Below are 27,103 nucleotides of genomic sequence, written 5' to 3' on the forward strand. Positions count from 1 at the left end.
CTCCTTTTAAAATTTGGAAAATCTGTCACAGATCTACATAAAGACACGTAACCCTTCTCTTTTCAGTAAGCATTGTAGTCAATTAACAATGGATGCTAAAGGAAAAAGGTAAATACTCGTATCAATTTGGCTTCAAACTGAAAGACTGCTCTTTATAGTATGTTTTTTGCATATGGCAACGTCATTACTTTTTAAGTATTATGATTCATATGATTAGTAAGTTTTTCTTTCAAGAAATGGCAGCTATTACAAAATCAGTTTCTGCTCAGGGAGAGAAGATGTGCCAAGACACAAAAGTGGGCTGTCTACACAAAAGAAACTTTCATTCCAACTTGGCCCACACAGATGTACCAGTAAATATCCTGTCTCTTGTTTTCACAGTAATGGGAGACTGCAATACTACTTATACTCAGCTTTGCACATTTTTTTCCTCTTTGCAACATAATTTAGAAGTACATTTCATATTTTTGTATCCACTCTTTTTTTCTGTAGTATTAAGTATCAGAAACTCAAGTTCAGTATGAACTTTCAAGTTGAAAATATTACTTAATTTCCCTTTTTCTTAGGCAAAAAATAGCAGTGAATATTGCTATAATGTAAGTATGAAATTATCAACTTGCAAAATTAGTTGTAGAAGTTTTGAATAAATTATTGCAAAGACAATTCTCACTGTGCATAACAAAATAATTTAAAATTCTGTTTTCAATACCTTCCTATGATACTGAGCACATATGTCAAGTGTTTGTCTTTCCCTTTCACATGTCTTTCAATGTCTGTCAGAAAAACAGGAAATGTTAATTTTACATTAGTGAGGCAATATACCATTGTGTAAACAGAATATTTAAGATGTATCCATTTATTTGGCAGTCATTGTTAAAGGTCTTTTTTTCTCAGATCAGATACTCAAGTTTAGTTGTACTAAGCCAAATAACCAATTTTTAAAAAAAAGACAAAACCCCAAAAGCAACAAAATTAAGTAGATCCAAATCTTTGTCCAAACCTCTAATCTGTTTTATTTCTTTTTGTAAACCATTCCTTTTGAAGTTATTCTAACTGGAAAGCTTGGAGAAGCTGAAAGTTTATGTGCCAAAATTCTGCAAGAAAATCAGTATTCTGTCACTCCTTGGTAGACACAAGAAACTTTCTAGGTTGCTACATCCTTTCAAAGCACTTGAAAAAGAAGACTGACAAGTAGAAGTTATCATCAAATCATTTCACCAAGACCAATCATATACAAATGGTATCCAAAAATATAGTATCCAAAAAAATGGCTTGAGCAGAAGTCTTCCTGAAGCTGCTGTAGCCAGAAGGTGGGGGTGGGAGGGAATGCAAAGAAAATGTAAACCAAAATCAATAGGGAGTATGAGTAATCCCTAATGAGTAACTTAAGAGTGTTAAGCAGGGACTGTTCAACCTCTGAAGTGATGCAACACTGAATAAAATGAGATTAACAGCCTTCATGGCAGATCTGATCTGAAGGTCACTGCTGACTTCAGTGGAAAGATCTTTAATAACAAGCACCATTTATGTACAGATCCTTTGGCTGTCCCTATTACTAATCACTACAAAAAACTAACTGTGCATTTTAGGATGGAAAAGCAGGATGAGAAAGATCCTAAACTGATGGGACACTTGGATTTCAGTCCAGAGAAAACCGAACTCATTATTTCTTAGAAAATGATGCTGTGCCATCTAGCTAGACAGCCTGGCTCAAAGTATGCTAAAAACCTGGGAAGCAGAACATCTTGGATGCAAGGATTGCATCTGATAAGATCTCTATTTGCTGAAGTTTTCTTTTGCATTCTAAGCAAAAGTCTGTCACATGTCCTCCATTCACGGTTTTGTGGAATTTTTTCATTGTCTTTGGATTGAAAAAAAAATGTAAATGACCAAATAAAATGTTTTCATTTTGCATCACATGGAACAATTCATGTCAATCAAAATAAAAATTTGCTTTTCATTGTTTGGGAAAAAAAATCTGAATTACTTAAAATTATTGTTATTCTCCCTCTTCAGACGTCAAGCTGAAAAAAGCTGTTCAGAATCCAAGCTATTTTGGATTCTGAGTCAGACTGCATTCATTAGTCTCTGCCTAATGTCTTTGTCTAACCTGTGATGCTGGAAGTAGAATCCACTTAAATTTCTGAACAGTTTCATCCATTAATAGGCTGTTACCTAATTTTTTTTTATATGGTGCTTTTTTTTCCCCGTGAAAATTTAGCAACACAATACGGGTACAAGACAACATATGCCATAACCACAAGCACTGTACTGAAGTGTACAGAAATGCAAGTCAAATATATGGAAATTTAGCATCCTCATGAGAAATGCCTAGGGTGATTGCAGTTGAGGGCATGGACAAAGATATTACTGGCATTACTTTTTAGTGTTGATGCCTTTTCTACATCTTATGCATTTGAAACCTATCACTGTTACTCAAGGGGAATTAATAGTTCAGACTTTAGAAAATTATTTTGCAATAAAGACAAGATACTTAATACATGTTAGGAGCTGAGAGGATCCATCTAAAAATAGGAACTATAAAGTTTCTTTTAGAAACTGTGTAGCATCTGTATCATTATTAAGTAGGAAAAAAAAAGCAAACTCAAAATTTTTAGTTTGCAACTGAATACATTTCAATTTTGAGTACTTCAAAAATGCATACCCTCTGTCCTCTTAGCATTGACATTCTCAGTCTAAATTTAGCTATGAGAAGTACACAGTTTAAAGTCCATTTCTAAGTCTCTTTTCCTTCCCTTCCTTCTCTGTGAACCACTGAGACTGCACCCAACAGGACAAGCACTATTGTATGAAGAGGAGAAAACTAGCATGAGAACATAGAGTTCAATGTTCATGGTATCACTGACATGAGGCAAGCTCAGCAAAGTACTGGGACACTGGGGGAGGTTCCAAGGGACCTGAGGCATGCATTTAAAAATGGACACAACACTAGCATTCAAGTGCTATGGCAACAAGTGAACAAAATAAAAAAAATTACTGTCAAGGCACTTGTTTCTGTTTATTTTTCTTTTTTACTTGGTAAGTACACACTTTGAACTTCCACTTGACTGAAGAATATAGACACTAATGAACATGCTTATACAAGGCTTGTCTTTACTACCACAGAGTTTTGGGTTTTTTTACATCACAGTTATATTGCTACAATCACAAGAAAGCTATGAGATTAAGCATTTAAAGGAACAGAACTGAAGCATCACCTTCACTGCAGTATCATTCTCACCACTGTAATAGCAGAGATAGAAGGACTTATTGCAGAATATCAAGGAGATAGGTTACTTAATTCCACCATAACTCTCTTTCCTGTCAGTCCTCTGCCTCAGCCTTAGACATAGAGGAGACAGAAAGAATTTCCCTGTTGATAGACACCAGAACTGAGAGAACCTTTAACTCCATTGTTTACACAGACAGCTCCTGCAAAAGTCTTTCAGTCTCCAATTTTCACCTCTGAACATGGCAGTACCATGCAGTTTGCAATGGAACAGAGCAGATGTGCAACTATATTACCTCCTTAATAGTAAAACAATAGTCATTACCAATACTGTTTTATGAACCATTTGTTTCACAAATGCCTCTTGCTGAAAAGAATCAAGCAACACCAAGGGCTGTGTTAGATATGAGGAATCCAGATAAATGTTTTGGAAATTTGGTCCATTTGGTATACTGCTATTAGGTGTCATTCTCATTTCTACAATCAGATTACTTCCCTTCAAATACAAGGCTTCCTATATCCTTCAACTTTTCTATATTTAAATGTCAATAGAGCATTCTCAGCTACTGAAAATAACATATGAAAGGCATCTCACACAGATGCCTTACTCACTACAAGGAAATATTTACTGAATCCTGGGATTTTATCTCTCCATTGTCACTGTATAACCCAAACTCTAATCAACCACAGAAATATCCTTTGAAACAGCATTTTCTGACGACAGATTCTGCCCACAAAGAGGGAATGATTTCTTTTTCTTGAAAGTTTACATACCTTCCACACCACCAGAAATAATTTTATTTTTTTAAACAAACTTTGACAGAATAACTCTATTTGATGACAGACAAGGGAGACATTTGGGTATTTCAATTAAGATTTTCAAGTGTGGGAATTAAACTCACTACCTTACTCTCAATTTTTAAACTTTCAGAAAGCCTTATTTTAGAGAAACTGAATGTTTCCCAGAATATTGGTGGGAGAGTGAGGCAGGAGGGGGGGAGAGTGGTTTTGCCTTCTTAGTAAAATGAAGTGCTTTCCTGTCAGATTAATTAAGCTTTTCTTCCACTGTCTTCATTGCATGTGACTTTTAATATCTGCTTGCACAAAGGACTGAAAAAAAAAAGAACAATTTTTTAAAACTTAAATATTTATTTTCTCCTAGCCTAAACAAAACACTCTAAATCCATTTATGTTTAAAGAATGCTGTTTCCTCCAATTTTACTTCCTACAAAACTATGTGTCCTTGTTCTATGAAAAGATACACATTTTCCTAAGGTGTTATAGTGATCATCTGTTGCACCTGAAGTTTTCAGATGGTCCAGCTTTGAAACAACTGCAAGCAAGAGGGAAGATTCCAATGTATCAAAATACAAATAACCTACATGTGCTAATTCAAGCAAGCATTTGCTAAGAGAAATCTTTCAGCGTCTCACAGAAAAGAAAATTACAACACTGAAGGCTAATGTTCAGAATCTTACATTCACCTAGTCACCAAGGTAAAGAGGCCGTGAAACAAATTTCAGTCTAGCAGAAGAAAAAATATTTCAATAAAATGGTGCAAACTGGATGTAAACATCAGAGGCTCTTGTGTAAGCGAAATGAAGTAAAAATCACTATGGAAACCCACTAACTTTTAGTTCTCAAACTAATGACTGTCGGAGGAAATAAAGAAACAAAGAAATTACATTCTTATACAGTATTTAAGTAAAGATGAAAACAAAATAAGCATTCTTATTTAGTTGAAAATACCAGGCTTGCATCACCCACTATTATTCCTTACATAAACAGGTCTTTCTTACTCAGTGTAAAAAAAATATTTTAAAATACTATTAAAGCAAGAAACATCAGTTCAGTAAAAGATAATTAATAACTCATTAAGTGAATTACTCTTCCTCTTATTTTTCTGGCATAGGGAGACAGAGGAACATTAATTTTTGTTTTGAAATACTGTTTTGGAAAGCTTTAACTCTTATATTTATTTGGGAACTGAAGCATTTCTCTTATACGGATAAGCTGAAGGAGCTGGGCCTGTTCAGCCTCAAGAAGAGATGACACAGAGAGGTCCTCATTGATGTATGAAACTATCTGAAAGAGGGCTGGCCGGAGGATGAACCAGGCTCTTCTCAGTGGTGCTGAGCATCAGGACTAGAGCCAACAGGCAGAAACTGATGCACAGGAGATTCTACCCAGACACAAGGAAGAATTTCTTTATTTTGCAGTGACTGTGCACTGGAACAAATTGCCCAGAGAGGTTGCAGAATCTACCTTACTGGAGATATTCAAAAACTCTCTGGACACAATCCTGCGCCACATCCTCTAGGATGACCCTGCTTACACAGAGTTTAGACCATATGACCCACTGTGGTCCTCTCCATTCTTACAGATTCCATGATGCTGTGAAACAGCTTTGCTAAAAGTCTACCTTTGCCAGTATGGTATAGAGACACACTGTTCTTCTAGCTGTTATGGAAACCAGAATGCTAGGAATCTTTCTGCATTCAAGTCTTCACTTTTAGAGAAATTTCTTTGAGATTTTCTGATGTTTTTTCATTTGTAAGTCGTCATTATGCAATTTTCCATTAACTCATTCAATAAAATTACTTTTTGCAAATAATCCCTGGTCTATAGATTGCTTGTTCCCATTTGATTTAAACTTGTGCTAGTTACACAGATCTGAAGATAATTCAAAAAAAGGTTTTTGTTTATTTGTTGTTGTTTTGTTGGCTCTGTTGTTCTAGCTGTTACTGGTTCTAATTCTGTGACTGGCCAAGACAATATTACTGGTACAAATAGGAATAGTATTAAAAAACAAAAAATATTTGGCTTGGAATGAACATTTTGGAAATATCCTAATGAATAAAGTAATTGACTAAAATGTTCATTGAAAGCATACATAAGGAGAATACTTTCTGATTTTTCTAAGACGACAAATTAGATAACTTTTAACTTCAGACAGTATTGTATTGGATGTACACTTGACATTGCCACTGGCTTGCCAAGCATGTTCCTTGTGCACTTCATCAGGTTTTCTGGGTGTACACCAGAAGGGTGTGTCTAAGCGACTCATGGGGTTTGAAGCAAAGGGACTTTATTTACATTTCATAACCCTATCATTCTTACAAGATGACTGCACTATCTGATTCACAGAACAAAATTACTCTCCTGGAATGAACATAAGTTATATGCAGATGTAGTTCCACTGAAAGACCAGGAGCCAAATACCACCAGCAACACAATTGCAAGTAAATATGATATTGGTAAAAATGTTATTTTTCATGTTATGTGTTTGACAAAACATGAAAATGAATTAACCTGGGTTAATTATCTGTAAATGCTGCTTCATAATGTACTCTTTAGCTACTCAGACAGCTGAAACTAGTGCTTTACTTATGAAAAGAGTATTGTTAAAATTGTAAGATAATCAGTTCACTCTTCCATGGAATGATACTTCACTCTTCCAATCACTATAAAGGTTAATACTTAGGCTTTCCAAGTATTTCAAGCTGTTCTCGCTCTATCACAGCCACATCTTAGATTAATAACTACCTAGAGGAGGGAAGCTTAACTTAGGGTTTATCCCATGCCTTTCATGAGTATGCCAGCATCTAAAAACTCCCCTTTGCCAAGTGGAATAGAAGAGATACATTCCTCCTTTCAAAGTCATCTTTGTCTTTAAAGAAACCACATACCAGATGTAGGATAGAACACATCAAGGGAAAGGATAGAACACATCAAATTTTTGCAACTGGCATTGGAAATTTTCTGAGAACAGAAACAAACAATATATACCTACATCCAGGACTCAAAAACAACTATATTAACAATTTTGCATGTGACCATTGCTTTGCGTTTAGGGGAACAGAAGAAAGTAATTTCGTACTTATTTATACTAAAATAAATAATTAAAAAGTGGAACAGAAAAAATAACAGAGGGATAAATATTGAGGCTAAAATTTCATTTGCAGACCAAATTTTGGAAAAAAATTGTGAAAAAAAAATGCAGTTGGAATGTGTAACATTCAGCTTTCTCTCTCATTATTTTAAGTGCCTGAAAAGGCTGCATTTTCAGCTACAGGTGTTACATTTGCCTTGCTCTTTCAACTACAGATTCTCATTCTCAAGTCCACCACATCTTTTCCACACCCTCAATTAGACCAAATGACTGTTCCATGATTCATGTGCCTGGACTTAGTGTAAAAGAGTAGAGATCTCTGAAAGAAGAAGAAATAGGCATAAACAGGGGCAGAGGGTCAGCTCTTAAAGCATTAAATTAAATTCTGGTTAAAATCATTATCATTTGACATCCTGGCTTGTACACAGGGACTGAAAATGCATCTAAAAGAAAAGTGTTTTATGATTTCACTGAGTTGGTGATTTTTCCAAGTATTCTCCCCTTTGTTCACAAGTGACAAGGGAACATATTTCAAGCACGTAAAGTTGTCTGAAACTACTAAATGCCTAGCTGATAAACTCTTTTACTTCTTGGTTTACTCGGTAGAATGTTCTTGTTAGAGGGAACCTTGCGTGCATTTATATAGGACCACGTAAGATGAGCTTTTAAAACTTGCAAATAGATTCTCATCACATTTTTCAGTTGTACCAAAACACTCTGCTGAAGGCAGATTAGCCAATCAACCAAAGGGTTTTTTTTCTGCCGCGTTGCATACGGAACACCATCTGATCTTACCTCTCCATTTTCCAGAGGGTGGATTTTGGAATAATAAGAAGTGCATATGACTTCATCATCCTTTACGTAGGACGGGGTTCCAGGCCGGGGATGGATGTTGTAGCGCGTCAGGCACTCGCTGTCTGTGATGGCGTAGTACTGCCAGGGCTGATAGTCCACGCCATCCAGCGAGCGCTCCAGTATCCAGTTCCCAGGACGAGGGGAGTTGGCTGCTTTCACAATAACATACGCGATCTGGAAAACCTGAAAAATACAAGAATTGTTAAAATACAACTAAATGCACAATGAAAAATTCATTCTAATTTCTTCATAGCTGCCAAAATAAGTACAGTAAACATGCTAATTGACTGGTTTTCTTTCCCCTAGAAATGCAATATGGCCTTGAATTACACAGAAACTCTTAAAACTACAGAAACAAATTCTCCACTGACATTTCTGAAAACAAAAAAATTAGTTTCATTAGGCCAATAGAGACTTTGAAAATAGAATTACAAAGCACTCTAAGTTTCACATAGCTTAGTAGGTAATTGCTAAACTGCCATTTCAGCCATATGTTTGCAAAGTTTGTTTTCAAGTATTTTCAATTTGTAAGAGTGGCATTGTTTCTTTATCCATTTATGTGTGTTTATAGACATACACTTTCCACAATGTTTAAGAGTTGCCAAACTATTACAACTCTATCTCTGTCAAAGAAAAACAGAGTTTTAAGCTATTGAAAGATAATCACATCATGCTGAAACCATTCTATAAAATAATCTTGTTTCAATCATTCTACAAAACATTCACCCAACTCAGCACTGTGACCATGAATAAGCTTTACAGGACAGAGACACATCAAATCTCACTACAGAAACAGAATACAAGCAGATAATCAATGCTCATTACAGTCCATTTTACCTGCCTATTCAATTGATTTATCAAGGTTTACTTCTGTGTACACGCTTGCTGGAATGCAAACCACAAATACATTTGCAATTGCAGAATGACAAACATTAGTGACACAGGTCTGGTTTGGTTTGGTTTTTAACCTGCTAAAAGCCATATGCTACAGAGATAGAACTGAAGCCAAGGAAAAGAAGCAGCTATTTGTATTAGAAAAGCAGAAGAAATATCAAGTTAATATTTTTAAGATGCAGTGCTATAAGTCTAAACATGATGATGCCAGAAGCTATCATGGCATTTATGCATGATTTAATACTTAAAGCTTTTTGTATTGGATAGTCATTGTAAAGAAGCTGCAAGATTTAGACTTAATCCACACAAAATCTCTTGTGAATGCTTAGATGATCAGTAAACAATGAAAGAAACAGTAGGGAGATTTGAATTCATGTTTATTACCTACCAGTATTACTGTAAAATAGGAAATGTGTTAAGTGGCAAGGAGTACAGAAAATATTCCCGAACACTTTATGATGAAGACAAAGAAAATTTTTATCTCCAACTATCATTCCTGCCTTCTGTGCAGATGCTGAAAGTGTGGTAAGACTCACAGTTACTTCAGTCAGAAAAATAAATCACTAGCAGCCAAAGTTTTTCAGAGGAATAAGAAGTGAGTGAGGCTGTATTTATTTCAATCTGAAGAACATGTCTGTAACTGTACCTACTTGGAGGATTATCTCAATATTTTTCTTCAATAACATTAAATACTCCAGAGAATGAAAAAAACTGTGTTTCATTCCATTGTTCCAACAGGAATCATACAGTCACTTGTCCCCTTTCATAAATCCCCTTTCCTCTCCCAAACTCATTTACATATATATATGTATTATATTCACTTGTGGCCACAAACAACTATAGTTTTAACTATCCTGGATCAGCGTCACTAATACTCTTTACAATAAAAAGAGACAAGCAAAACATTAATAAATCTCTCCAAACTGCTCACCTCCCAGTTAAGCTCTTAGAAATGTAAGAAATATAGAACAGAGGTTTCATTCCAGAGTACTTTTAAATACTTTTTTTTTTAGTTTTACATAAGAAATTTACTTAAAGTTCTCAGAATAATCTGTTCCTTATAGGTTGAATGGGTAACAACTGAGGATAAACACATTGCTAGGGTTTGTACCATGGAAGATCTGTGGTTTAGGACATATCTCACAATAACTTCAAAGCCACAGGTGTGTGTATATATAGTTTCCTTTTTGGAAGTCCTAAAAATTTCAAAATTTCATTATAGATTCATTATTAAATACAGCCAGAAAAACATTTAGCTCTGCAAACATCCTGGATGCACTGGCTCTGTGGGGCAAAGAGGTGTGAGCAACAGGAAGTCTTCTTTTCTGTTTGCCTGCTTTGAAATACTAGGCTGTGTGGGAGAGGGAAATTTTCTACAGTGTTTTTTCAAATTGAAGCCCTCTTCCAATAACATTTCCTGCATATTTTCCTGAGAATGTGTTTGAAGTCTTGTTTCTTGCCTTCAGATAGAGCATTGCTTGACTGCAGTTTAATATACACCTTTGGCTTTCATTATTTTTAGCATGCTCTGTAAATGAAACTGCAAAAAACCCACAAAAAACCACAGTGGAGAGTAAACAGCATGTTGCACATCACAGTGGAATGGATGCAATTTCTCTTAATCTAAATCTGACAAGAAAAAACTTCTTAATGTAAATAAAAGAATACACATAGAGAGCTGGTGATTTTAACTACTATTCAGCTACAGTTTTCAACTTGATTCAGACTACTACTGTCCCAGCCTCTAAGAGTACCTTTTGTCACAGCAAACCCACTAACTTCCAGGACAGAGAAACAGAGTTGGAACTACCAATATTTTAAAAAATTGGTAGGCTGTTAATGCTCACTGCAGACAAAGGAAGATGCACCAGAAGCATCATGCATCACAAACATTGATATTTTTCCTTGTTGATATTATTCCTGATCTTTCTAAGGCTAGGCTGAAGAAAGTACAGGATGTTAATCCATGCTTCTTAAAAATACCTTTCCTTTGGGGGACAGCTAGAGCTTTAGCATGACATGAGAAGCTGGTTGCCCCAGTTCAATCAGCCACACCAGGCACTACCAGCTCACCACAGTGCTGTGAGGCAAAAAGCCTCACAAACAAAGTAAAACATGCCATGTTTTACTGTGCTTTCTCAGCAAGCTGGCAGTGACAAAAAACAGACTCAAATTAATAGCAGCTGTATGATTATTCTCAAAGCAAATCAATGTAATGGAAGCAATGCTGACTTTCCAATCAGCTGGAAAACTGTCTTTCTCCAGATAAAAGAATAACTTTTTTATTGTGGAGTTTTTTAGCAAATACAAAACCAGTAAGTACTTACTGGCATGAGAAAACTAATAAAGTCTAATGGATCATTGAGTTTTGTTGCATTTGTTTCCACAATCAAAAAAAAAGTGAAATGGTTCAGTGTTCTAAAGCCAGCCTTCCTAGTACATTGTAACACCAAGCTTTTACTCCTCCAGGGTAATTGATGGAGCAGTTTGGTTCACTTTTTCAGAAAGCATCAACAAACCAACACATGTCAATTGACAGAGCAACTGCACCATCTTAGAGCACACCTGGATTTGTACAAGTCCAACAGAATGCAACCTAGAGACCCAAGCTTGCTTATACAAACTGGAAAATGGAGCAATACCAAGCTTCCTGGTAGCATGTAAAAGATCATTAACACAGCTGCCAAAACACAGCTGGTGCTTTTTTCTACTTGTTCCTGCTCATGTGACCATAGCAGTATAATTATGGGAGTGGGAGGGAAATAGTCTAAATACTCCTTTAAACCTTTCCCAAATTATAGGCAACATAATCCTCAAGATGAGAAACAAAATGAGTCTTGGGTCTCATTTTCACTGGTAATTGTCTCAGCAGTGAGAACTATGAAGCACATATTGTAGGAACACTTGCATAAGTTATAGCACTGTACCTTCTTGTGAATGCCTCATAAGACACAGAAAAGTGCATCCTACTATAAAGGATAATTTGCTACACTAATATTATTCAGCTAGAGCTGAAGTGAATCATTAATCTACATAGGGTTAACTACTGAAGCAGGAAATCTCATTGTGTCCAACTCCCACTTGTGCTTCTATTTAAAAAATAAATCCTTCAGTTAGAAAACATTCATGTAAATCAGAATATCAGCAGAGAAAAAAAGGTACCACACAGTTCTACAGAAGTATTTCCATTTCATTTTCTCAACAGAAAATTTTATTTTCCCTAATGGAGGGTCCCATCAACAATCTGGTGTAAGCTCTGCATCTACTTGTTTATTATTATTGTTATATTATGTTGCTGATTATTGTTGCAGTTCAGTCTCAGGACTTAGGCAAGGACTAGTTTCCTTACAGGCTGGTATAAATACTGTCACACCATAGGACCTTTACCATGACACAGAATTATTTAAGCAGTTATTTAAAAGTGCTGATAGGGGTAGAAAAAGCACTGCAGGCACCCCTTGTCCCACTGTGAAAACCATCCAGAGGAGTTGAGGCTGCCTCAGAACTCCCTGAGGTTAAAGGGGTTATTAGCTACAGGGGGGTGCCCCTCATTAAGAGAAGCAGAGGAAAGTCTATGCAGAATTAATTATGGGATCTGTTAAGGGGATTGTATAAATGGGTGAGACTTACAATGGAACCATTTAGGGGAAGGAATAGAAGTAGATCAAGATGGATCAAGAAGGAACAAGTATAAGATAGAGGGAAAAGAAGATAAAAGGAACAAGTTGACTACAACTAGCTGAGTGATCAGCTAGTTGTTAATCCTGACCTCAATCACTGAAGTCTATCCTATTTTCTCACTAAATCCTGTTTCTAAATAACTTCTTTAGGTGTGCTCTCTCTCTTCAGTGGGTATGTGTGAATAAGAGCTAAGTTCAAGCTGTATATGCCCCTAGCAGACATTAATCCTGATCAGCTGGAGAGGAAGAAGAGGGTGAAGCAGGCCACACTGTGTTTGTGTTCATGTGGCTGCTGACAGGGCATCGTGGTCTATTTATGTTGCTCTGTGCAGCCATGTGTGTGTTTCACTCTCTCAGGAATATGAGCTGTGCCTTGCTACAGTCTGAATGTGAAAACAGACACAGGCCATTCTAATACCACAGGTGACCAAGAATCAGAAATCAAAGACATAAACAGATGCTCCATGCAGAAGTTCCTCAATCATTAACTTCTATCTTGATACTCACATATAAAAACAATTGTTATATATGCAGCACATCTTAAATATCACATTTTCACTGTTTCTCATTTTGGATTGGCCTCTCCTAAAGGTTTAAGACATGAAACAGACCGAATTCAACTACTCATGAATTGAAGCACAGATTGTGTGAGTTTTGAGAAACAGTTCCTTGCATTCTCAGAGGCCAATTTCTGAGGTCAGTAATATTTCAATTCATGGATACTGTTATGGATTATTTTTTGGGTTTACTATGTATGAAAGAGAGTAGACAGCTTTGATGCAAGAATTTTTATACAATTGGCTATTTAAGAACAACTAATCTTCTTATTTTAGTCTTACATCCAACTCAGATGGAGAAAAAGCCTTCTTTAGAGATCGAATGGCTTTCCAGATTCCTCAAATGGCCAATTAGCACATATTTTTTCTATTACTGTCCTTAGAGACAGTGGCCATGATTTCAAATATTCTGCTCACAGTTAGAACTTCTACAATTGAAAATGTTGGCATGGGTGGAAAAAAACACATACTTAGCAGGATTCCACTACCATCAGCTTAGAGTGTTGAACATCTCCCACCACGCCACAGTTCGCCTTTAATGTTGTTCCTGTACCTCTCAGCTGCTTCCAACTGAAATTCTGCTACCAGATGGGGAATTTGGGCTGAAAGAAGGACACAACTGATTCCAATATAGATTTGATTTTTTTTTTCCAGTGTTGAAAGCAATTTTAGCAGGGCATCATCGGTCCAGAAAAATTGTAACTACAAAAATTTGCAGCTACAAATGTCATGAAAATTAAGATATCCACAGCACTTCATGTGAAAAATTGAGAAAGATTTTATCATCGCCAGTCTTGAAAAGCTCTAAGGTGGGTGCCTCCAAACTAGTTGCAAATTAATCTTTTCTAGTTAGGCAAAAATTCACTTTTGTACAATGCTCAGTCCCATTCAGTTAAGGACAGCAGAACATTAATTTAAAAAAATTTAAAAAAACCTGTAAAAATACCTGAGCTTAGAATAAGCTTAGCTTTCTCCCTTCCATGTAGGTAACTGCTGGAGAGGCACAAGTTCTTTTAAGAACACTTTCTTCTCTGTGACAAAAAACACATTGTACTAAGACTTCTCAACTTTTGTTCATGGTACAAGATGCCATTAAAAAAAATTCAAAAATCAAAAAAACCACAAAGTTTATTGAAAGAATGCACTTTATACCTTGTCAAACTGTAAAGTACTCAAGTTGTCCAGCTGTTGAATATCTGAGACACATTAAGCCAAAGGGAAGGAGTCAGAACCTATGAATTTTCTCTCAATGTCAACTTTTTTCTTTGTAATTTTCTCAGTTGGTTTTCTCCATTACCAACTGTCCAGCTGTTTGTGAAGGCCTCAAAAAGAATAGCTGCTTTCTCTGGACTATTTCTGCTGCTCATCATTGGCCTCGTGTATACCAGAACAGAGGGCTGAAGTTAATAATTTCTTTTCACAATACTTTCAAATAATAACAGAAAGCAATTTCTCTTTATTTTCTAAAGTTTATAACTTTTTTCCATGGAGAAAGACTATTTTGAGAAAAGGAAAATTGATGAAAATGCCAATATCCAAACTCTTCTTAAAACCTGGACAAGAGGGGAGGACAGAAATGGTTGCTTCTCTATTTTGGTACTTAAAACACCAAAAAAAAATCCTTTAAAAAAATTTTCCAGATCCAAGAACTGATGCTCAACCTGGATCTATTAGCATTGAGATTACTCAGAGTGAAGCATTCTTATTTCCTTCACTGATGTTTCCATGCAGTGTCCTCTCATGAGCTCTCACTTACTCATACCAAATCTGTACATTTTAATGTGCCTATCACAACAGAAGCACTATTTCACAACCATCATCAGCTGCAAAACTTATTTTTTCAAGTAAGCTTCTTATTCATCATAAACTATTTAAAGATAAAATATTCCTTCAATACCAATAACAAAATCTGCTCAAGACTGAGAATCTGTTGAACCCCTTACTTATCTCATCGCCCTTCTCCCAGACTCCACAATTTTCTTCAGAACCAAGACAGCTGACAGCACAAAATCAGAAGACAACCTCATATTCATGTCAGAACGTATGTGTCACTAGATTCAAAGGAGAATAGCTCTCTTCCTTAAAGCCAAAATTAGCAAAGTGGAATGTATATGTTACAGACATCCAGGGAAAATATAAGGCATATAAACTCAAAAAGAAAATGTATAAATTCTCAATACTTCAAAATTTTTGGTACTGTGTATTATGAACTGAATCTGAGAGGACTTGGTCACTTACAAATCTTTCTGCCTAAGCAAAAAGCAATATATTTATGGTCTGATTTAGGGGTGAGCATGAAAAAAGGGGCAAAATAATCCTGTAGATATTCATATAACAAATTATAATACCTCTTCAACCCAGCTTACAGCACTTTGTTTGGTGGGTATTACAATTCATCTTTCAATACAGTGATTCCATAATGCATTTTAGACAACTCCCTCCATGTACTATTGAACGACTCACAAAAAACTTTCTCTTTTTCAATGCTGTGGGAAAGTCAGCTTGAGCATCTTCACTAACATTTGTTTGTTAGAACACCTAGAAAGCTTCATGCAGCAGCCTCTTCAGGAATTATGGTAGGCATAAAGGTGCAGTCTCAGTCCTTAACTGGGAAAAAAGATAATTTTATTTTCCTTAGGCTTTTGTTTGAGTGACATCAGTGGGGAAAACTTTATTCTGAGACAAGAAGGGAACCCTGGGTAAAATCTGTTACTTATTAGTGTGCACATATTCTCTCCTTCCTGCAAATGGAAATCAAGGTGGAAAGATACATAATCTAAAGTAGATTTGCTAATAGCATATAAAACAGGTAGTTCTTAAAAATGTTTACTGTAATGTCAAAATATTTGCTAATGTTTTGTTTGTTTTCATGATAACAATTTTTTCTAGGTATGTTTGCTATAAATCCTTACTGGTATATTTATATACAATTTTTTTCTTGTTTTTCTTTTTGAGTTTTTCAAACGCTTTCATTATAAGCTGACTTCAAGTCCAATAGTCTTACTTTTAAAAGATTTAAAAATTACATACTAATTAATAATGCAAAATAATTAAAAAGTAACAATAATAATTTAAAAGACTATCAGAAAGGTAAATTACTCCTTTTTCCACCCTATAGATATCTATTTAGTTCATTACCAGCAAACTGTAAAACGAAAGAACTTAAGAGAATCTCTTAAATGTTAAGATTCAAGCCTATGAAGCTAATGAAAAAAAGAAATGAGAAAATAATGAGCATTGCAACTAACATACCTCTCTAAGGTTGGCTGCGGACTTTATTAAAACACAACATCTAATTTCTTTTTCTTTTTTTAACTGATTCAACAGTCATTTTTTATGGTTTTAGTTGCATCTCTTTTGGGCTGTCACTTATTTACTGCTTAGGTGTAACTGAGCCAGGAAACTGGCTTGGTTATGAGAGAATTTGTTTTCTGAAGTCTCAGATGTCTACATAGCGTCAAAATGGAATGATTCATGAGCAAGAAGTAGTAAAAACAAATATTGAGGATGACAGCTCTATGTTGCAGGCTTGGACTGTAGCTCACAGATGAGCACCGTACTCCTTGATTGAGGTTTTACAATGTTGAAGCCAACACAGAGTGTTGGCTGCCCCTTCCCACAAGCTGGCAATAAAACCTCACACAAGGAAGCCAAATCAGAAAATTGATCTGGCAGAAACCACACCCCAAAAAAACAAAACAGGACATAGTTTTCAGTACCAAGGTACATCTGGTTTCCTGCATGGCAACACAAATGCTAGTGCTAGAACAAGAAGTACAGAAACATCTCCCCCTCAGCAGGGAGGGGAAGAGCGGCAATCAGGGAATTGCAGTGTGATAGTCTCAACAGACTTTCAGTTTTTCCACTTTTTTTTCTCTTTAGACAAATATTCTTGATGATGAACAAAACTGACTGTCTTCTGTTAGAGAAAAGTCCAAGTTTGGATTAAACTTCATTTCTGTTAAACTACTTTCTGATTTGGGAATGAAGAGAAGCTTCAAGCCTTACCTTTACAAAGGCAGTTTTGAAAGTATTTTAAGCCTGCAGTTATTAGATGGCAAAAGACAGAAGGAAAATATTAATTGAACACCTGAACAAAATGATTGCACATATATAGAAATTTACCACATAAATACCAAATGGCACTTCATTTTACTAAACTGTTTCTTATATCCCAAGACTAAACAGTATAGTTAACCTGTTCTTCATTCCTTTAGCTGTTCTGATATTTGATATCAGAAGGTATTCAACAGAAAGCTGGCTGTAATTTTTTTTCCCCAATGGAAAATGTATTTGATATTCCAGAGAAGAGAAAATATAACATTAAACCAAATGTTGTCCAGTGATATGCATATTCCTATATGACTATGCAGCTAATATATAAAAGCTATTTTAATATGGCTCTCTTTCTCAACACGTTTTGAGAAAGCCACTGTCCAGTCAACGGTTGTAAGTTAAAATGAAAACCTACAGTTTTGTATTAAATAATCAATGTTGTAAAATATCATCCTCTTATTTCACTACGACTTTCACTACGATTACCTTTAGTCAATCCCTAAAGGATTAGTTGAACTGGACATTATTGTGGGGTTCAACTGTATAAAAACCCAAATAATGGGTTCCATTAGTAATTTCAAAACAGATAACAGGGACATTGTTCCAGAATCCAAAAATCATGCAACAGTTTTGAAATGGCCAAGACTCAAAGGCCTGATTATTTCTTCTTTAAGAAAAAAAAAAAATTAATTAGGAAGGGATGCAGATTTAGTTAATTCATGGGTCTCTTTCCTGTATGACACCATTCCTGTAATAAGTGTTCTGGGACTGCCTTTGGAACGGATGGTGACTGCAGTGATTTCTACATATGGCCAAAACACGATTTTTTAGACTCCTTCCTCCCTTCCTACAGAAGAAGGGTAGGGGACAGGATGAAAAGATAAGGTGAAAGAGCTGGATGCTGTCAGAGCTTAGGGAACTAGCAACTGATGAAGTAGAAGTGTTTTAGAGAGAAACAGCTGCATAGCTGAATCAGTTATTCTTGCTCTTGCAGCTTACAAGGCTCTGTAGAGTGTACTTTCTTTTTCTTCAAATATGTATTCCTGGAAAGCATCACCTGGACACTGAACTGATCCTCCACAGTCCCAAGCAATTAAGACATAGTTATTAAATCCAGAAATTTCTGCCAGAATATTAACTCTGGATGCACCTGCGTTCCATACATCTACAATTCACATAAAATATTCCAGCATAATTTAAAAAATATGAAGTGCATAGCAAAAAAGTCTAATTTCACATAAATATGCTCCTGGCACAAGTATCTGAGCAGTATCAACGGTATTGCCAATGTCCTTGCTACCTTAGAGTAGTTGAGAATTAGTTAATAAAAATGTCCTGATGTGTGTAGAAATCAGCAACAGATGGGCTGACCACTTCACCTCAAAATGCCAACTGGTTCTCCTGTGAATTTGTCAATTTTCTTTAAAGATACTCTACTAATCTTCCACATCACTGTGAAATTAAGATCAGTTGAGGATTTAGAAATACCACGACTACAGGGAATATGTTCTCCCTAGACGCCTAAGCATTTCTGTTTTGCCAGCCCTCTGCTCTGAAATCCTTGAAGAGAAGGCTTATTTTCAGTTCTGCTAAACACTGCACTCATGAGATCTGAAGTACCTCTGTTGCACTAGAACCACCCAACACTCTCAAGGCAGAGCAGACAGACCCTCCCCAACCAGCAGGACTAAGAGATGCAGAACAGCAGACAGCTGCTCTTGGCACCCAGCCCATCTGTGAACCCCCTCTTCCAAACTTGGATCTACCAAGGCAGCTCAACATGTCACTCTAACCACCATTTAAATTCATGTGAGAAACTCCCAAATAAATCTGTATTTTTGACCTCCTATGCACTTGCTGGATGAAAAGCACCGTAAAAAATAATCTCACATTTACAGGCATGAGTGGAATTCCATAATTTTCTTGTGATATAGATAAGACTTGTTACAATGGCTAAAAAGTGGGGGAAAGTGAAGGGTTAAGAGCAAATTATCAAAGATGCTCAGTACCAGATAGTTCCAGTTTTCAACTCATATTTTAATAATATATGGAGTAAAAATTTCAAGCATATTTCAATGAATTAGAAACTTAGCCTCCATTATAGATAAAAGCCCTTTTTAACTATTAAGGCAAAATCCAGCTGTTGAGAGAAAATAAGAAAAATACAACATTTTCCCCAACTGGACTGATAATATTTGGGTTTGTTCTAACATTAAGTAAACATTACTTCCTCTAGTTTATTAGCTGTAGCTAAACAGTATACATTATTTTTATATGGCTTCCCTGCACAACAAAGTAAAAGGAAAAAAAAGTCACTGCCCTAAAAGGCCAAGCAGTATATAAATGACGAAATTGTAATTATTTTACTGATTTTTTCATGAAATTGGGATTGCTAAAAGCATTCCATACACTATCATAATTACCAGTAATAACATAAGAACTAATGCATTCCTGCAATTTTCAGTCCATTACTTGTGGATTTTTCATTTGTTATTTCTGTCGCACAAAAGGAAGTTGAGCATCTTTATACTTAAAGCAAGAATTCATCAACACAAACATAGCAATTACTGAATCTCCTAAAAGCCAAAGGTAAAGAATGGAATTTCTTTTAAGTGAGATTCCAGAGATATCTGGTGACCTTCACCATTCATAGTGACTCCTACACAAAACCAAAGCTGAAAGAAAAATTTCATATTCCATCAGTTACTTTAATAGTCTATAATGATCTGACTATGAAATTCCTGGATTAGCAAACAAAAACTCGTAATACTTCTCAAGACACAAACAACACTTATTCCTCACTGAGCAGTCCAAAAGCCATGCAAATCGCAGCAGATCTTTTAGTACATTTTGGGGAACAATACTTGCTCTGTTCCTGTATGGTGGTGAGTAAAATCCCAGGCATTCCTAACTAGATGGGTTACTCAGCTCATAAAGGGTGTGCCAGATAGCATTAGTGACACAGGGCCTTATCCCACCTCTCTGACATCCACAGAAAACTCAACACTGCTTCTATTCCAGCCAACAACAAATGAATGGGCTTAAGAGAAGGTATCAGCTTTAGAGCTGCAGAAGGACTGCCAAGCTTCCTTTGAATAGTAAGTAATAGGACATGGGAAAGAAAAAGGGTCAGACTTGATCCTTGTCTCATTTTTAAAAAATAGTAACAAAAAACCCCAAACCCACGCCACACACAGTGCTGCATTCTCAGACCGCTGTCAGCTGGCACATGGAGAAGCCTTTTAAATGCATTAGAACTACCCAAACTTTTTTCTCCAGTATCTTCACTGACCCTTTAATTGCTAGCTTTTAATATATAAGAAAACATAAAACATTCAAAAATTCATAAATTTGCTAATATCTGATAGTAATCTAGATAATGAAATAGCAGGGGAAAAAATAGGAGTGTTAAAGCCTAGTTTAGAAGATCTGACCTAAACAACCATACAACTAAAATTTCTGGGTTGATGAAACCAAGGATGGGAATTTACTTTTAATGCCCCAGAGCTACTTGCATATTAACAGTTCATAAGCAACAAGAGGCACAATTCCTTGCTGTAAAAGCAAGCCAGCAAATAACTCTGAAAACTTAAAAGACATGTTAAAAAACCCCACAAGCCTCTGTAATGCACAGGATTCTAATCTCAAACTTTTGTAAATGTTTTACCTTTCCTGTTTGAAAGAGAAATGCATATTGAATACTTCTGCATATACAAGGCCAAAAAAGCAGATGTAGAATTGTTTCTGCCATTAGCAATGAGGGTTAATAATTCTGTTATTAGCCAGAATGCTAATAACACTTCCAGGATTCAAAGGCTTTTCCAGGTATAAAAATCCCTACCCTACAAGTACTTCAGCTTCACAGATAAAAGGTACTTAAAACTGCACGACTTACTAAAAATATATATGAAGTAGTTTTTTTTTAATTTGGAACATTGTGTTACAATGAATGGGTCAGTCATATCCACATGAACAACAGAAAATTGCAGGAGAAACTGGTCATGTCTTCATACAGGAAAGCAACACAGTGCAAAAATTAAGATAATCCAGGTGATCTATCATGCAAGCAAGCAAGCTCAGAAACAAACAAATAGAAGTGTACCTGTTGGAGGTCCAATGTAATGGTCACATAATGATACTCAATTCCATTCTGGATACTAGGGCTTTGCCACCAAGTGTTCTTGCCATCAATTGCATTTGCTATTGGGTGTCGTTCTGTTAGAACAGCAGAAACACAAAAAAAAAATTCAAAACTATTAAAAGATTTTTTTTTTTTGATCTGAAATCTAAATTTTAAGGCAATTACAGAACTAATAAGGCAGGACTTCAAAAAGAAAAAAGAATAAATTAATTTTTCTTGTACTCTTGGGTCACCAGTCATGCTTATTATTACTGGAATACTGATCTAATATTAGTTGTTTAATTTTGGTTATGATTATAAGGTCATTCAGAACATCTAATTGCAGAAGGCTCTCCTGATGCTACAGAAAATGCAGGCATTTAAAGCAAATAAACACTTCCTGCAATCTTCCAAAGTTTCAAGTTCTGCAAAAGTCATCGGATGTTGCAACAGAAACAACAAATCAGAAACCTGAGATATGGTGTGCAAGAAATGCAGAGATTAAAGTAATACTGGTACTGGCATTTCCAAGATATTTCTAAGCACACCTGGAAATAATTCAGGAAATAATTCACAAATCATTACAGAGGAAATGATTCTGAAATCATCACAGAATATATTCCTCAACTGGAAAATTTTCTGACTCACATACATGCATATAAAGGTTTTTTGGTTATAATCCATATCAAAGTCCAGGATGCATTATTTTTCATGTCTATATTTCCTCTGCTGCAGTGTCCCACATGAATCCTAATTAAGAGGGATACAAATTTATTTACTGAATTGAGTTTCCTGAATTTCAAGATCCTCTACATTATCCAAGTTTGCTAACTTAGTACTCGAATATTATTAAACTGAGAAAAATCACACTCAATGTTCCCAGGTTTTTTTTTTTTCATTTCTTTCCTTTACAAAATGGAGAATAACAAAGTCAAAATTTTAAAAGGTACAAGAATCTATATTTTGAAGTCCCTAATTTTCCAGAGCAAGTCTGGACATTATGAGGAAAATAAACCAAAGGAAATTCATATACAGTAAGTTTCTTCTATGCAAGTTCTGCTTGCTAGAACATGAATTAGGAGAAACCTCTACCCCTCTTATTAAGGATGACTTTCTAAACTCACAGGTTTCCTTGGTACAAAACTGGAACATGATTCATTACCAGCTGGGCATAGAATTGCAAATAATTACTTTATGAATTACTGATTAATTTACCTATTATTTTAATTATTGCTTTAATCAACCAGCCAGATTGATAGTCATTGAATCTCTGGGGCTTTTTGCTGTATCAACGACCTGTGGAGGACAGGAGTCCTAGCTCATTAAGAGAAGCCAGAATGCTGAACATATTTAAAGATACAATTAAAGGTCTTGGTGGGAGTGAGTGAAGGAATAAACGCTCAATATTGAAAATGCCAAAAATTTGACTTAAATATTATTCAATGGTATTAGTGGGCAGCAATATTTGCAAGTTAGAATTCTGGTACTACAACTGATAAAGCTATAGATAGTTTTATCTTTCTATTGAAAAGAAAAGCAAAGCAGACCCCATGCTTTACATGCTATTAGCTCCCACAGCTCTGATCCTTTTCTCAAATTTTGGCTTTAAATGAGTGGCAGCAAAAATCAGTTTTAAATCAAATTCAGTGATTTTCAGTGATTGTGACAGAAGTTATCTAATTGGAAATTTTGATCTAAGTGTCTCCAGATGAAATTGATGTAAAAGTAAATCATCTGAAGGAGAACTGGGAGATGAATCAACAATTAACTGTAATCACCATTATGAAAGTTTAATCATCATTAATTTGAAAATCGATTAATTGCTGGCATGTTTAGCTTATTTAAAAGATAAGGGGAAAAATACAATATTTGTAAAAAGGACTGGATTGCAAATGCAGCTCAAGGACCAATCTCCCTGATGGATGGCAAGAGGGAGAACTTAGAGAGTGCGCCCATCAAACTGCGCACTTTAATTTGGAATCACATGTGATTAACCAGGGAATTTGTGTTCATTTCCTACTACAGTAATTAAGGGGAGGCACTCCAGACTCACACATTCCAGGGGGATAATTTCAAGTCTGGTTATATTACATGGTTCTCCTCTTAACAAGCCATCTCTGTTTAAACAAGGCTCTTCCCTTTGCCAAATGAATATTTGAAGACCTTAAAATGAAATATGATTGTAACAAAAGACCAGATATGATGAAGCTGGACTGACTCAAGTTTAGAAGAGAGTAGGAACAAGAGGAAACAGATATAAAGCATTCAGATGGGGCTTTTTTATATGCACACATATATGTCTGCGTGTATACACATATTTTAGTATACACTGTCTGACATAATAGACAAGACATAGCAATATCTCTGGTTTAGGTTTGATTTTTGAAATAAGCACGCTTCACACAGGAAAAAAACTTGGGTAATGTGCATATGTCTCTAAATTCCCATCTGTAAAATAGGAAAGTCTTTTGCACAGTGTCTCTGCCAGCCGGAATGCTTCCAAAACCAAAATTCTGCTCTGAGTGAAACACACTGCTGTAATGTAATTGGCTATGTCTACTGCTAAAGAATCATACGACCTTCCTCAGAAGGTGGCATTTTCTGTAGTTAAAGAAGACATTGAAACTTGGAAAACAATCTGGAAAAAAATAGGTTGTAACTGTCTTCTGATAAATTAAGTAATCTACACTCTGACAATTACAAATAGCTTTGCAAATATAAGATGAGGAGTAATGGAGCAGGAAAAGAAAGCATCTGAAGTTGGCAATGGACAACTAACTGTCCTCTCAGTGGTGTTTCACCATTAGCAATGGGAAATACCACAATAAAACATGTGAACAGGTGTCTGTGATTATTCTGAAGCAAACCTGGATCACTGTGTAGCACTAGTAAGAGCTCAGGTGAACTTTAACAGATATTAAAGCCTCTAAAGAGAATTCACAGAATTGCAATTCATGTAGTTATAGTTCTAGAAGCCAAAACCTATGAGGAGAATGAAAGAAAAGATAGCTTAGTGTAGAAACTAGATTGAGCAATAGCATCACACCTCAATTAATTAAAATACTTTAAGAAAAAGGGAATAATAAGCCATTCCTAGTATTGACAGAACTTAGGAAATAGGCAACATCTGCAAGGAGATGCAAATTAGCTATTAGAAAAACACTTTTTTTTGAGTGATGTAATGAGTGAGCCACACTGAAAAGTGTGGCCATTGGAGGAAGTTTTTAAGGAGAATCCAAACAAGCTTCTGTCTGGAAAGCTACAGCCACAGATAGCTCATCCTGTCTAGAACTAGCAGACAGATTAAATGTCATCTTTTTTTTTTTATCCTGTGGTTTTAAGCACATGCTTAAATGTCATGAGGTATAAATGTATCTGAGCTAAGTCTTATTGAAACACAATTGGAAAAAATAATTGTCTTAATGCTTCTGTGTCTGTGTTTCTTCCAGTATTTTATCTATTCCATCAAAAGCTGCCTTAAGTATCCCTACATCCTCTACCTCTACAGTGCCAATATACCCATGAAAATCTAATAATGCTAAAGTTGGTCACGTCTTTCACTGAAAGGTTACATGAAATTAAACTTCTATGACTTGACTAGGAAATTTTCTTAGTTCTAATGTTCCCAACAACCAGAAATAGGCATATCTGAAGTAGATGATGATAAATTCTTACTTGAAAACCAATTTTGATTCCAGGTAATCTTTAAGAAACTAGTGTTAGCAAAAATCAATTTTAATATTAAAAACTAAGCATTAAACCAAGCAGTGCTCCATTACTTTATCTTATTTTTCTGGCTCAGTGAAACTGAATTTACTGGAATTTCACAGTATTGAAATTCATATTGCTTATTGAAAATCATATTGCTTAGATTGGCCAAAATGTTCAAGTTCCACAAGTAGGTATGCAGGTAAAAGTTTCCTGTTTTTTATTAATGGTTAGTGTCTATCAAAAGAAACAGCATCAGCTGTAGATGCTTAATTTTTTTAAATCTGAATTTAGGTGCTCTGCTTTTCAGTACCTGAATCAGAAAGTTCCGTGGGAGGAGTACCCATTTCAGGTACAGATTTTTAAACACCTTTGGAAGAGATGGTTAACCTGATTTAAAAAGAGATACACATTTCACCATAATCAGGCTGATGAACTACTGTTTTGTTTCCTGAGTATTTACACCCTTTGGACAAAAAGTCATTTTTAAAGGAACAAAATGAAAATGGCACACGTACGATGTGGCACTCGGCTCCTTTGATCACAAATGCGGCACTGAGGGTTCCTTGCAGGCTGTCCAGGGACGTGTTCAACAAGTTTGCAGTACATTTCCCGCCCCTTTTCGCCACAGGTAGCATTGGTTGTGATGAGAGCATTACTAGCCAGGTTCAGCACTGCAGGAAACAGTCCTGAAAAGAAAAGAAAATAAAATCATGAACAAAAGCAACAGAGGCAAAACCTAGGTGAATTTAGCAGAATAATCACAAATGAATGTAACACCTGTTACATTAAAGCAAATCCTTCATTTTCAACAGCTATGGAAGTAAAAAAACCCAACTTTAATGTGTATCCAGAATTTAAACATCAGAACAAAGCCATTATATTGATGGGTTTCTCCCCATTCTTCTAAAATTCAAATTGCTACCTTCTGGTTATATCATGAAAAACAGCAGGATGCCAAAGGAGAAAATACAGAAACATACAAAGCGTCATAAAATTTTATGTTTCACAATCAAACCTTGTGTTCCTACACAATTGGCCACTGCAACATTGTACACAATGTACCTATGAAAACTCTTTATCATTCTTCTTTCCTGCTGATATCTCCATGGAAAAGCTTTTTCACCACAGATTGCAGCACTTGCATTACACTGTATTACTGTTCTGCTTAGGACTTCATAGACGCCTTTGTCATCAGAGCAGCTGGGTAATTCATCCAGCAACATGAATAGCATATGTCATGCTTCCCTTTCCTCAAGAAGAAAATACGACATCATATCTTTCATGGTAGTGGTGTTGTTATTTTTCCAGGTGCACATGCTGAGTGATGTGTTATAATTCTCATTGAGTGCAGCATTTAGGCACGTCTGAGTGCTCTGTTGAGCAAAGTTATATGTAGCAGTAAGCTATAAAGATTATAAACCATATGAAGAACATTCATGAAGGTGGGTTACTCTCCTTCTCACTAAGTACTGATGGAAACCTTTAAGCCGTAATAAAATTGATCCACAGAGACAAACTGATAGTATGTGTTAAACATATATATTAGTACCCCTCTCATGAAATCAACCAGTTCTGTACCTTCAAAAGCAAATTTGCCATGGCTACAGGTTATATCAAAAAAGCTTTACTCAAACCAACCAAGAAACCAACCATCCAAAAAAAAAATAGGCTGATGTATGGACTCTTGGGATCACTTTTAGATTCATTTTATGACAATTTCAAGTGGCCCAAAAGTCATTCTTTTGCAATTCATCCAGCTTCCAACCCTATTACGCTATTATAACCTTAAAATAAGGTTTTAATAAAAACTGAATTAGTCATTATTGAACTCTCTTTATAAACTCCCTTTATAATGGCATTTCTTTTCGACCTCCTCAAATGGACAACACTCTTCAACTGACTCCTTTCAGTACTCCTTTAACATCAGTCTCCTGCTTGTCTCTGCAATTAACCTGTGTGCCATTTCATTATCAAGCTTGGCTGGACATAGAACAGCTGTCCATTGACATTGTCAGTCAGGGACTCTCATGGTCATTTTAAAACCATGTGTAAATATACTGCTTGAGCAAGAGAGCCCATTAGTTACTAGACCGTCCAATTTGTGCAGTC

The 27,103-nt window shown here is 35.7% G+C and overlaps 1 protein-coding gene across 1 annotated transcript in view; it reads right to left on the minus strand.

Annotated features, from left to right (window-relative positions):
* Nucleotides 1-27,103, minus strand: part of LAMA2 (laminin subunit alpha 2) — a 335,803-nt gene that overhangs the window by 227,299 nt on the left and 81,401 nt on the right. The window contains exons 2-4 of the mRNA XM_059468183.1: nt 25,510-25,680; nt 21,266-21,378; nt 7,917-8,159 (exon numbers count right to left, since the gene is read on the minus strand). Coding sequence (XP_059324166.1) covers nt 7,917-8,159; nt 21,266-21,378; nt 25,510-25,680 — 527 coding nt within the window. The remainder of the gene's footprint in view (nt 1-7,916; nt 8,160-21,265; nt 21,379-25,509; nt 25,681-27,103) is intronic.

Source organism: Ammospiza nelsoni, chromosome 3 (assembly GCF_027579445.1).
Source record: "Ammospiza nelsoni isolate bAmmNel1 chromosome 3, bAmmNel1.pri, whole genome shotgun sequence".
Taxonomy (NCBI): Eukaryota; Metazoa; Chordata; class Aves; order Passeriformes; family Passerellidae; genus Ammospiza; species Ammospiza nelsoni.